Source organism: Camelus ferus, chromosome 24 (assembly GCF_009834535.1).
Source record: "Camelus ferus isolate YT-003-E chromosome 24, BCGSAC_Cfer_1.0, whole genome shotgun sequence".
NCBI lineage: Eukaryota > Metazoa > Chordata > Mammalia > Artiodactyla > Camelidae > Camelus > Camelus ferus.
The window spans coordinates 11,333,985-11,347,258 of NC_045719.1; the positions used below are offsets into that span (position 1 = coordinate 11,333,985).

The 13,274-nt window shown below is 34.5% G+C and overlaps 1 protein-coding gene across 3 annotated transcripts in view; it reads right to left on the reverse strand.

Moving 5' to 3' along the window:
- Nucleotides 1-343: 343 nt before the first annotated feature.
- Nucleotides 344-13,274, reverse strand: part of SS18 (SS18 subunit of BAF chromatin remodeling complex) — a 56,147-nt gene continuing 43,216 nt past the window's right edge. For all 3 annotated transcript variants that reach the window (XM_032467482.1, XM_032467481.1, XM_032467480.1), the window contains 2 exons: nucleotides 10,972-11,105; nucleotides 344-2,125 (listed from right to left, as the gene is read on the reverse strand). In XM_032467482.1, coding sequence (XP_032323373.1) covers nucleotides 2,099-2,125; nucleotides 10,972-11,105 — 161 coding nt within the window. In that variant the 3' untranslated portion in view covers nucleotides 344-2,098. The remainder of the gene's footprint in view (nucleotides 2,126-10,971; nucleotides 11,106-13,274) is intronic.

The window sequence follows — 13,274 nt, forward strand, 5'->3', positions numbered from 1 at the left end:
TGTCAGTTGAGCTTATTTCAAATGAGATAACATATCTACACCAGGTTGGGTTCAGTACAATTTTGTCTCCTCAACTCATTTATCTAATTCAGTCATCTTGATTATAGCCTCATGGACTTCATTTTCAGAGAAAGAATTCTGTAACAAACAGCCCACACAACATGCTGATTACTGAACAGTTAATTCTAATTAACTTGGGCATGACAAGAGAATTTTGATAAAGTCCTAGAATACAAATACAGTCTGCTTATACCAGACTAACTTATAGAAAAAACCCACAGCATAATCTCCAGACAAAACAAGAGAGTCAAAGAGATCTAATTTAAAGAAACAAATGAGAAAATTAAAATCGCAAATAATTTATTCTTCTGTTAGAGTTGATACAGTTTTAAATAGCAACAAAGTACACAGTGGTGGAAAATTGGCACAGAACCTATAAACATTTCAATCACAATAAGGCTGTCCATGCTTTACCTGTTCAAACTTGATGTCTGTTTTCTACTGACCACATTGGAAAAAACCCTACTCTGACCTTAAAACACACACTCTCTTTCACACACACAGAGACACACTGAAATTCTTCCTTTTGATTACAGTATAGTGAGAACAGTACGTTTTGCTTATTCAAATCTATGGCACCCCTTCTGTTTTGTTTCCAGTTAGAAGTGGGAAAAAACAATTCAATTATAAAGAACATATCTTATTCCCTGGGCAAAGGCAACTGTGATGAAAATAGCAACTTACCTTTGGGCTAGATGTTTTCAGATTATGCTTAAATAATTACGGTTATAAACTTCTCAATGCATGATTTCCTGCCCAATGCAATATTCCTGAAATTAGCTAAAACAATCAGGCAGGCACAGGACAGTCTCAAATATGATTAAATGTGCCATGCTAATAAACAAAGTGATCTAGGGTGCACCCTTATGCTTTTAACACAGATCAGAATGAACCTCACCAACAAGCATTTTCCTAAACATCTGCGTTATATTAATTAACATAAAAAAGGGGAAAACTTAAGTGTTCCTTTATAAATGGCATTATTTCCAGTTAAGAAAGTTGAAATAAAGGTTTTTAAAGTCTCCTGAACTATTCTAATATATAAACCAATTATCCTTCTAATGTTAAAAAAGAAAATTGCTGAATCAATGTTGACTCTTCTTTGATATTATTTATAAAATGTTTTGATATTACTTACTAAGTTCCCTGATTACTCAAACAAGGTAAAATTAACACTTTAATTTTCAGTTATTGCTATTTTAGGAGAGGATTATCACTTCATTTACATGAAACTGTTACCAAGATTCTTCAGATCCAACATGAAGTAATTCTTATTGCCTCACATTTTAAAACTGTATTATAAATGAGCTTTTATAAAAAGGTTTTAATCCACAAAACTGGAAAGCTTGTAAAAAAAAAAAGTCTTTTTACTCAAAACTGTATCACAGTGCCCTTGATTATCTAACAGATAAAAGGATCTGAGTTTCCTCTCAAGAACGTAACAGTGGACATATGGTGTGCTTTGTCTTCTCCCTCACCTTTATCTTCACAGAACACCATTTGAGACCAACATAGTCAAGCATCCACCATGCTCTGATCCCCATTAACAGAGGGTGTCTGATTCTGCCCAGTGCGCAGTGTACCGCCTTGCATACTCACCACATGAAATAAACATAATATACAAAATATTGCTGCTGTAAAAAGTGTACATTTCCCTCTTCCCCTTACAAAAGAATCTGTGGAAAAGTATTAAATTCCATTAACCTTCATAAACATACAAAGCTGTTCACACCTTTCAGTCTGTAACAGTTCATTTGAAACACAGTTCCGAAATCACTGCAAATTGGTTATGTCATTGTATTTTCTGTCCAATGTTGCCATCTAGAGTAGAAATGTGAAATCAAGAGTATTTTTGAGCTACTAAAGCCTTTTCATAACTAAGCCACAGAGGCTGCTTACTGATGAAACAGCCATTTATCCAGAAGGTTTTTCCAAAAACTAGATGGAATGAAAGGGTCTCTTCACAGGGAGGTGTCCACAGTGCTGAGGTGACAATATGGCTGCTAATAGATACTGGCTATTGGAATGTAAGTACTTTTCACTGCTGGTAATTTCCATACTGTCCCTAAAAGATAAATTTTAAAGTATTATTAGATCATAGTTTGACCATGACAGCCTGGCATAGAAAATTATAAATCAACCTGAACATTGCCATACTACAAAAGCAACTACATCTAACACACAAAAACTGTTGTATATTTAGGTACACAGTATCTCTGAAATGTCTTCAATTGCAAATGGATTTCAAAGTCTTTGAGCCTAGTACAGCACCTGTCAGTGGGAATTTAAGTGGTGAATTTTGCTGAATTGATCAAGAATGAGTGAAGTTCTGGTTCTAACCTCTGGCATGGTGTCTATTAGTGTATAAATCATATGCTAATGTAGCAAGTTTGTGACTGTTTAGATTATTATAATGATTTATGAATTAACAGTAAGGATATTTGGGATAAGTAGCAAAGATGGAAAGATATCTGGGAGATAAAGGGAAAAGAACCTTCTAGCCACACTATAGAATTTGGGCCTTTCCCTGAGGCCAATGAGGTATCAGCAGAGGTATTAAGACAGGCAGCTGGTATATAAAATCAAAGAAAGATTGTTTTGCTTTTGTTGCTTTTAATAAGGTAGACTTGAAAGGCCTACAAGCTGACAGGAAAGGAAAGAAAATAAAGTACAGATATAAAGAGGCTGTGAATAAAGTAGCAAAAGGCTACAAGGGAGGTAAATAACGCCCGGTATACAACTGTTAAAGCTAGCTTTTGGAGAAGAGAAGGAACATCTTTTCTTCCAAAAGAGAAGAGAGGTAGAGGAAAAAGAGACATAACAGGAAAAAAAAAAAATTCTTTTAACAAAACTGTCTTAAATGCTTTTAAAATAAATGCTCATAAAAGCACTTAATTTCCCCAAAACAGTACTCATTGGAAGCACAAAATCATCTAATCGTTTCCTCTGGCTAAATATCCCCCCTCCAAGTCACATTAATGATTTTTTATCAAAAAAGCATTCTAGAATTGAAATCCTCCTGTATAAGAACTAGTACCCTAAAAGTTTACATTTCCATAGAAATAGATATACTTAAAAATCTGTTAAATATCACTATATATCTAATGGAATAATGAACTATAAATAGAATTAAGGTATTTAAAAGTATCAATGTATTGTACATAATTATATTCAGAAAAATTTAAAGTCAATGCTCATCTTGAAACATTTGTGAGTAGGATTTGCTTTAAAATACTCAAAATAGCATGGGAGGTATATAAAGCAACACAGGTAAAATGCTGCTAACTGTTGAAGTTGGCTGGTGGGTACATAGGGATTCATAATACTCCTCCTTGTTGTCTTTGTTTAAAAATTCCTATAACACAAAGTTTAAATTAAGAAATGCTTAGCATACAGGAACTTACTATTCAGTTGTCAGATTATCCAAATACTTAAAGCTGAGTTTAAGTCCCAACTCTATTGTTAACTTTTTATTCAAGTCTAACAAAAGCTCTTTGAGAGTCAGATTCTTACTTACAATGTGGAACTGTGACATTGCTATCTCTGGATCTCAATTTTCGTTCTGTTTATGGTTATACTAGCTCCTGTCTTATTTGTTTGTTAGGACACTTAAATAAGAGAAGACATGAGAAAGGGCTTTTAAACATTATAAATCAGCAAGTCTCAGTGCTGGAAGGAAATGCTCCCCTAGTGAAAGTGTGTAACAAGATATTAATAATGAACGTGTACATATTATGAATGATGTGAAAACAGAAGAGAGGTCAAGAACTGGTGTGATATATAAACAGAAGCTACAATTTATCTACTATATTATAAATTACTTGGTGATAGGAACTAGGTCTCATCCATGTTTATGCCCCAAGTACTGAAAAGAGCCTGACACATTAAGACTTCTTCAATAATGTATGCCAAATATTATACTTAAGCAATTACAAACATTTATTGAGCAAATATTATACACTCATTACCATAATAAATTAGAAAAACAGTGAAGTGACTTATAAAGTGCAATTATAGAACAAGTTGTACAAAAGTTCAGAAATGAAAGATTAGCACAGCTAGAATAATTTGAAAAGTATTTCAGAGACTGTGAGAGCCTTAAGAAAATAGTAAAATTTGAATAGCAGATTAAAGAAACAGGGGCAATTCAAAAGGAAGAAATAGCTAAAGCAAAAGTATGGAGAAGAAATAGGTAAAGAATGCTTAGGGTATTGGAGAGTAAGGAAGAATACAAAATAATGAAAAGTAGAAGCTATTAATTATTTGGGAACACAGAGCTTGAAGTAATGGAAATAAGAAGTCTGGGTAATATAAATAATAGTTAACTCTTAATATATCTCAATTACTAAGACCTTACCATGTGTCAAACACCGTAATAAGTGCTTTTGGTCCATCTGTTGGACAAATGGGATGTCCCTCATCCATTTATAGGAGAAGAAATTGAAGCGCTGAGAATTTAAGTAACTTGACCCACACTTGATCAATTCACTATGACAAAATCAAATCACAAAATACTGTATATTTGCAACCATTAGCAAAGCATGGGTTTTGGAGCCAGAAATCAATTTCTAGTTCTAACTCTCCCACTTAACAGTTTCTTGTCCTTGAGACAAATTACCTATCTTCTCTTTCTTGATTTTTTCAACTCACAAGTGAGGGTAATTATAATCCCTGCTTCAAAAAGTTATTCAAGAAGAAAAGCATGAAAAGGCTCTGCAAACTGAACTACTTATTCACTGATACGACTGGAGACAGCACGGTACAGTGAAGGGTCTAGTCACTGGGGTCTCCAGTCACTCAGAATCTGCCATCCAGCTTGACTACTTCCTACCTCTGTCATCCTGGGTAAAAATCACTCCAACTCTCTAAGTTTCCTTGTAATTACAAAATTCCTCTTTCCAGAGAGTAAAGAATGAATGGGAAAGGAGGAAAGAGGACAGCGCGGGAGGATCCTTCATCCCATGATGAAGTTAGGAGATGTTAATGGTCTAAACAAAGATAAGACAGTGGTTAGAGAGAAGTGGATGGATTCAAGAATGTTTAAGGAATTCAGATTAATAAGATTTTGTCATTTATTAGATGGAGAAAGGGAGAGGGAGAAAGACTTAAATGTCAAATGTGGCACTTGGCACTCTAGTGTGGTAACAACACCCCTCTCCCTGGTAGAGAACACAAAAATACAAAAATTACATACATAATTACATACAAAAATTATGAATGTTTTGATTATGTGAAATTGATATGATACATCTAAGTGGAGACATCTACTAGGCATCTGATTTTCAGAAAAGGTAAGTCAGACTAGAACTAGCGATTTGAGAGTCAGCAGCATGGTAAACTGAAACCATGTGAGTAAATGAGACTGTCTAGAGAGAGTGCGTGGAATGACAAGAGTCCCCAGACTAGACACCTGAGCGATACCTTTAAATTTCTTTCTTTCATTCATCTAATCAGATAAAAAGTCTTAAAATTATTCTGTCACAATACTTTCTAGGGGCTTCTTTCTTTCTGTATTATGATTACCATTCAAATTTAGGAAGTGAATGCCTTATTTATTCATTTATCTGTATTTATTTACCAATATTTATTGACTACTTGGTATATTCTACTAGGTGATGGCAACTCAACAGTGATAAAAACAAGACACGGTGATGTCTTAAAAGAACTGACATTCTAGGGGAAGAGAGTATGACAACAAACAGTAATTACACAATCTGTCACAAGGAGATAAATAGTATGCTGAAACATAAAAACATCTAATGTCACACTTAATGAAACTTTCCTGCTAAAATCAGGAACAAGGCAAGGATGTTCCCTCACACCACTCCTTTTCAACATTGTACTGAAATTCCTAGCTTATGCAATGGTATAAGGAAATAAAGGTAAACAGTTTGGGAAAGAAATAAAACTCTTTGCAGGTGACATGACTGTCTAGGTAGAAAATCCCAAAGAATCAACAAAACACTCCTAAAACTAATAAGCAACGTTGCAGGATACAAGGTTAACATACAGAATTCAATCACTTTCCTCTATATACCAGCAATGAACAAGTGGAATTTGAAATTAAAAATTTCAAATTCAATAATACCATTTACATAAGCACCCCCCAAAATGAAATACTTAGGTGTAAGTCTAACAAAATATATATAGATCTATATGAGGAAAACTAAAAATCAAAGAACTAAATAAAGGTAGAGATGTCTGTGTTCATGGACAGGAAAATCAATACTGTCGAGATGTCAGTTCTTCCCAACTTGAATCTAAAGATTCAACACAATCCCAATCAAAATCCACGTAAGTTATTTTTAGATATTGATAAAATGATTCTAAATTTATATGGAGAGGCAGAAGACCCAGACTAGCCATACAATATTGGAGGAGAAGAACAAAATCAGAGGACCGACAGATTCCAAGTTCAAGACTTACTATAGCAATCGAGACAGTGTGGCACTGATGAAAGAACAGAAAAAAAGATCAACAGAAGAGAATCGACAGCCCAGAAATAGACCCACATAAATATAACAACTGGTCTTTGGAACGCAGCAAAGGTAATACAATAGTGCAAAGATAGTCCTGTTCAACAAATGGTGCTAGAAAAACTAGACATCCACATACCAGAAAATGAATCTAGACACAGATCTTAACACCCTTCAGAAAAATTAACTCAAATAAAATCATAGATCTAAGTGTAAAAATACAAAACTATAAAACTATAAGATAACATAAGAGAAAACATAGTTGACCTTGAGTTTGGCAATGACTTTATAGCTACAACACCAAAGGCATAATCCATGAAAAAAATAACTGCTAAGCTAGACTTCATTAAAATTAAAATTTTCTCCTCTGCAAATGGCAATGTCAAGAAAATGGGAAGACAAATCAAGAAAACAAGGCAGCATTTGTAAAAGATACGTCCGATAAGGACTGTTATCTAAAATGTACAAAGAACTCTTAAAACTAAACAATAAGAAAATGAACAACCCAATTAAAAACTGAGCCAAAGACCTGAACAGACACCTCACCAAAGAAGATATAACAATGGCAAACAAGCATATGAAAAGATGTCCAACATCACATGTCACTGGGGAAATGGAAAATAAAATAACCGTAAGGTGTCACTACACATATACTGGTATGGCCAAAATTGTGAACACTGACATTAAATGCTGATGAGGATATGGAGTGACAGGAACTCTCATTCATTGTTGGTTGAGAATGCAAAATGGTACCGCCACTATGGAAGATAGTTTGGCAGTTTCTTACAAAATTAAACATATTCATCATAAAATTCACTAATTATGCTCACTTCTTAGCACCTATCCAAATAAGCTGAAATCTATGCCCACACAAAAAACTGCACATGGAAATTTATAGCAGCTTCATTTCTAACCTCCAAAACTTGAAAGCAACCAAGATGTCTTTCAATAAATGAATGTACAAACAAATGGGCTATTATTCAATTGTAAAAAGAAGTATGTTATCAAGCCATGAGAAGACTTTAAATGCTTATTATTAAGTGATAAGCCAATCTGAAAAGGCTACATACTACAGGATTCAAAGTATATCACATTCTGAAAAAAGCAAACTATGAAGATCAGTGGTTGCCAGGAGTTAGGGAGGAGAGAGGCAAGAAGGGGGTGGGCACAGAGAATTTTTGGGGGAATGAAGCTATTCTGTATGATGTTATAATGGTGGATACATGTAATTATACATTTGTCAAAACCCACAGAATGCACACCACCAAGACTGAACCATCATGTAAATTATAGACCTGGGATGAATGTGATCTGTCAATGCAAGTAGGCTCACTGGTCGTAACAAATGTACTACTGTGGAGTGGGATGCTGAAAATGGAATAGGCTACGCATGTGCAGGGGTAGGGAGTATACGGGAACTCTGTACTTTCTTCTCAATTTTGCTGTGAACCTAAAACTGCTGAAAAAAAGTCTGTTAAAAAAGTATGCTTCCAGTCAAGACTAATTTACGCTCCAGCCTCAAAAAAGCAAGAACTACACAAAATATATGAAATAATCGTATTCAGAACACAGGACAGAAGGTAACAAAGGACAACAATATATGAGAAATGGGAAACAAACAAGGAATGTGCTCTGATTATCGTATCTTACTGCACTGAGAGTTTCCATGCTGAACTGCATGGAGGGGGACTGAGGCTGAGTCTGAGTTAAGGAGATAAAGCTTAAGAGTCTGAAGAGAGAAAAAGGAGTTAGAGATCACAGGACACACTACCAGAGAAGAAAGAAATGCACAGAAAGAGAACTGTGGAGATCTGCAGAGGAAATCTTTTGAGTATTCAGCATAGTACGGATATGCAAATGCATGCAAGGAAAACACCCAAGACTGGGGAAAGAAACACCCAGCAGGATTAGAGAAAGCAATACCTGAGCTCACAGAGGGACAGAAATCATGTTTATTCCCACCAGCCAGAACAGAAATATCCTTCATGATGATAGATGCAAAAATTCTTAAAATTTTAGCTGATCAAATCCAACAACATATAAAAAGGATAACACACCATGACCAAGTGAGATGTATCCAAGGTATGCAAGGTTGAATTAAAATTTGAAAACCAAATAATATAATTTGACACACTAATAAACTAAAAAAGGAAAGCTATGATTCTTCAATAGATAAGGAAAAATCATTTGACAAATCTCAAAATTCATTCCTGATAAAAATTCTCAGCAAACTAGGGATCCAGGCAACAACCTCCACCTGATAAAGAACATCCACGAAAACCTTACAACATCTTATATGAGGCTGAAAGGCTAAATGCTTTCCCCCAAAGGTCAGGAATAAGACAAAAGATGTCCACTCTCAAAATTTCTATTCAACATTGTATTGGAGTTTCTAGCTGGGGGAAGACAAATGGAAGGGAGAAGAAAGCATTCAGGCTGGGAAGGAAGAAATGGTCTTTACTTATAGACAACATGATTTCCGTTAGAAATTTTGGAGGAATCTACAAAATAGGAATTCTACAAAATAGAAATAATAACAAAGATTAGTAATTTGAGAAAATACCAATATACAAAAATAAATTACATTTGTATATAACCAGCAACAAATGGAAATTCACATTTTTAAGAAATTTGTAACAGTATCAAAAAAAATACAAAATACTTTAAATATAAACCTGACAGAAGCTGTGTAAGACCTGTACACTGAAAACTACGTAACACTAATGAAAAAACATCTTTAAGGGACATCTTCCACATTCATAGGTTGGACAGCATACTGACATCATGTAAAGATACCGGTTCTCTCCAAACTGATTTACTGAGTCAATTTCCAAACAAGGGATCAATTTCCAATTGATCTATAAGGTGTTTCCAATAAAAATCTCATAGGCTTTTTTGTAGACACTGAGAAGCTGACTCTAAACTTCATATGGAAATGCATAATACTTAAAATGCCTAAACGACTTTGAAAAAGAACAAAATTGGAAGACACCTGATTTTAAGACTTACTACAAAACTATAAAAAAGACAATGTGGTACTGGCATAAAAACAGATAAATAGAACAATGTAATAGAAGAGTCCAGAAATAGATGCCTTTATGGACAAATGATTTTTGGCAAAGGTTCAAGTAGACAATTCAGTGGAGAAAGGGTAGTCTTTTCAACAAATGGTATTGAGATAATAAGCTATTGGAGTTTCTAATTGGGGGAAGATAAATGAAAGGGAAAGGAAAAACCATGCTAACTTCAATTCGCACTACATATGAAGATTAATCAAAATGGATCATAGACTTAAATGAAAAGCCTAAAAACCTGCTAGAAGAAAGCAGAGAAGAAAATCTTTTGACCGTGGTAAAGATTTCTTACATATGATACCAAAGAATGATCTATAAAAGAAAAAACTGATAAATTGGACTTCATAAAAATTTTGAGGTTCTTCTCTTTGAAAGACACTGTTAAGAGAATGAAAGGACAAGCTAGAATGGAGAATATTTTTTGAAATTAAGTATCTGATAAAGGACTTGTATTTATAAGACCTCTCAATACTCAATAGTTAGAAAATAACTGCATTTTAAAATGAGCAAAATATTTGAATATGTATTTCAGAAAAAAGGATACATAAATGGAAAATATGCAAAAGAGAAGACAGTCACCATCATTAGTCCTTCGGGACATGCAAATCAAAGCACAATGAGATACCACTATGCATGTATCAGAATACATAAAATTAAAGATAGACCATATAATTTAGAGCATGTAAGAGGAGATTCACAAAACAATGACTGTGGTACAGATTACCAAATCTGAGAAGTTTGGTGATGAGAAGAAGGCATTAATAATACTAGGATCAAGAGAATACAGTCACCTTAGGATGAGATACACTTCTACATATTTAAAGGTAGGAGAAGGAAAGAAAATAGGGGAGAAAGAAAGATTGTTAGTACCTGAGTTAATAGATATGTGTATGGAAGGAGGCAACAGAGACACGTGTTAAGCATGAATTTAAAGAGAAGGAATACCGTGGATGTGAAGGAAGTGTGGCGAAAACGCTGACGTGAACATGAGAGTTAGTAACAGCACTGACTCAGAGGGACTCCACATTTCAACAGGTCAGTGCTTAGTCCTGAGCAATAAGCATGCGGGAAATCAGAGAAATTAGGGGCTTTAGAACATGAAATGATGTTTGGAACGGCGAAGGAAAGTATGCCTCGGGGGGTAAAGACTAGAGAGAGAATATGAATGAATGACTAGGAATGAATGCTGGTACTAGAAATAAGACATGTTTTATATGTTATAGCAACTATGCTTGACTGTGCTAGCATTCTATGAAAAAGACACAAGAGGAAGGAAAAATGAATCTTCAAGTGAAAAACATTCAACCTAACCAAGAGTGAATAAACAACAGGGCAACTGCACAGCTGGCCGAAGAGCTTACCTGGTCATATCCATAAGGCCTCTGCTGTGGTGGCTGTGGTGGTCCAGGCTGTGCTGGTCTGTAACCCCCATACTGCTGACCTTGTCCCTGTGGGTAGTTAGGATACTGAGGACCTGGACCGCCCTGTGAAGGACCTGCAAAACAATTAACACAAACAAAAGCCCAGAACAAATATAGTAAGTCCTAGAACTCTGGAAGGGATTTAGAATTAGGCGTTACTACATTCTCAAATTTAAACGAAAAAGGACAGTTTGATATCTTGCTTTTTCTCAAATGATTTTGAAATAAATTCCAAAGGTTATAATAAGTGAGACTATTGTAAGGATACCACCATGTGCCAAGAGGCTTTGATTCAGTGTAACTATGGTGCTATGTGTTAGCCATTAAGATTTTGTATGTCAAAATGAGTAAAAGAGACCCAGGAGTTATAAGGCAGGTTAACTCCATGATGTTAAGGAAATTCATTCATATCTCTACTAGAAAGTTAACCAGCGTAAGCAAGAAAAAGAAACAAGGAAAAAGATAAAAGGAAAAGCAAGAAGTAGATTCAAATGAAAATACTGAAATAGTTTCTGAATAAAGTTTTGAAATCTGTGATAATTACTGCTGTAAACTCTTAAGATTTATGCTTGCAATCATTGAAAAAAATCACAAGGAATGATTTTACATGTACATTCTAGATTTATATTCATAATCACCAAAAGAATGCTGTATGCTCTGCAACGACAAACTCACTATCACAATATTTTCAAACAGAAGCTAAGAAGACTCAAAAAACCACAGGTTGCATATGAAAAAAACTTGATTCAAAAGTTACATTCTGTGTAGCAGTCACCTTTAAAACTTAACCCATAAAAATGAATGATTTGAAGTTCCAGAGATGGCAAGGAACTAATCTGGTTCGCCAAACAAATATGTATGTTTCATAGACTCTGCCATTGTCTATTGTAAAGAACGCTTTATAAAGCATAAGCTGAAAAGCCTTGACACTTAAATGTTTTCTATCAAGGCCATTTAAAACCTGTCATAAAAACCACTGACTGCAGAGAAAGGTGTCAAATAGAACCATAAATTTTCAAGCTTAAATAAATCATCAGCCTACTACTTTATTTAATTATTATGCATCCAATTATTAAAATTGTAAATTTCCTATCAGAAGAAAGTTTGACACCTGAAGCCTACAGATAAGCAAAATGGGAATAACTCCTTTAGGGTGTATGTATGACAAAACAGTATTTAATTACTTAAACCAAAATTACTAAATTTCTTTTACTCTCTTTCCACTGAAAATAATATTTATCTTAAATCAATAAACTTACCTGACTGATCCACATATTTGTTTTCATACAAACACAATAAAATCAGAATACTCTATTTATTCAATGTACAAAATATTCAACGGTCATGAAATGGAAATGCCATTTGAGAGGAGAGCAAGAAAATTCCCTTGTACTTTATTGCATTTTTAGGAAAGAGGTAATTTGGTTTACTTATTTATTTTTAATGGGGGTACTGGGGACTGAACCTAGAACCTTGTGCATACTAAGCACACACACTACCACTGAACTATACCCTCCCACTAAAGTCCCTCTGTAAAGACAAGAAATCCGTGGAATATTTCTAAAGTCATACCTGGAATTAGGGAATCAGAACTCATCATTTTGGGGAAAATGCCTGACTGCCAATACCTAACTGAATTTTAATGCTTATGTTGAAGGTGCAAGAGAATTTCAGCCTGATCCTGGTTCTCAGATTTGCTATCATAGGTGGAGAGAGGTGCCCATAGTAACAGCAGAGCTTAAACCAATGAATAAAAATAATAAGACATGACTGATGTAAAAGAGATCATATTAGTAAGAGATGATGCCAGATTAAGCAGCTACTTCTCCTACGGTAGGAACTGTATTTTCCTACATCTGAAGTAGTTATTGTTGCCTGAAATTGAAGACTGAGATATCAAGTCTTTATCATTCCCTAATCTCTATCCAATAGTCAGATAGCCAAACAGTAGATATTACAGTGAATATATAATAAGAAAAGACTGCTGGATTTCCCCCAAACTCTGTAAGGTACAGTATCTGCAATAAATATACCCCTACGGGTGTGTACACTATTTAAATAGAGAATGACAAAAACATTTTCTTTACGTATTCCAAATAGATCTCATTTGTACCTAAAAAGTCAGTGTTATTTTTCATGGTAACAGTCACTGGTTTTAGAAACAAATTTGCCAAGCAGATTATATAGATATTGTTAATAATCACCCAACTCATCAGTTTTTCAAGCACATACAAAGCTACTGG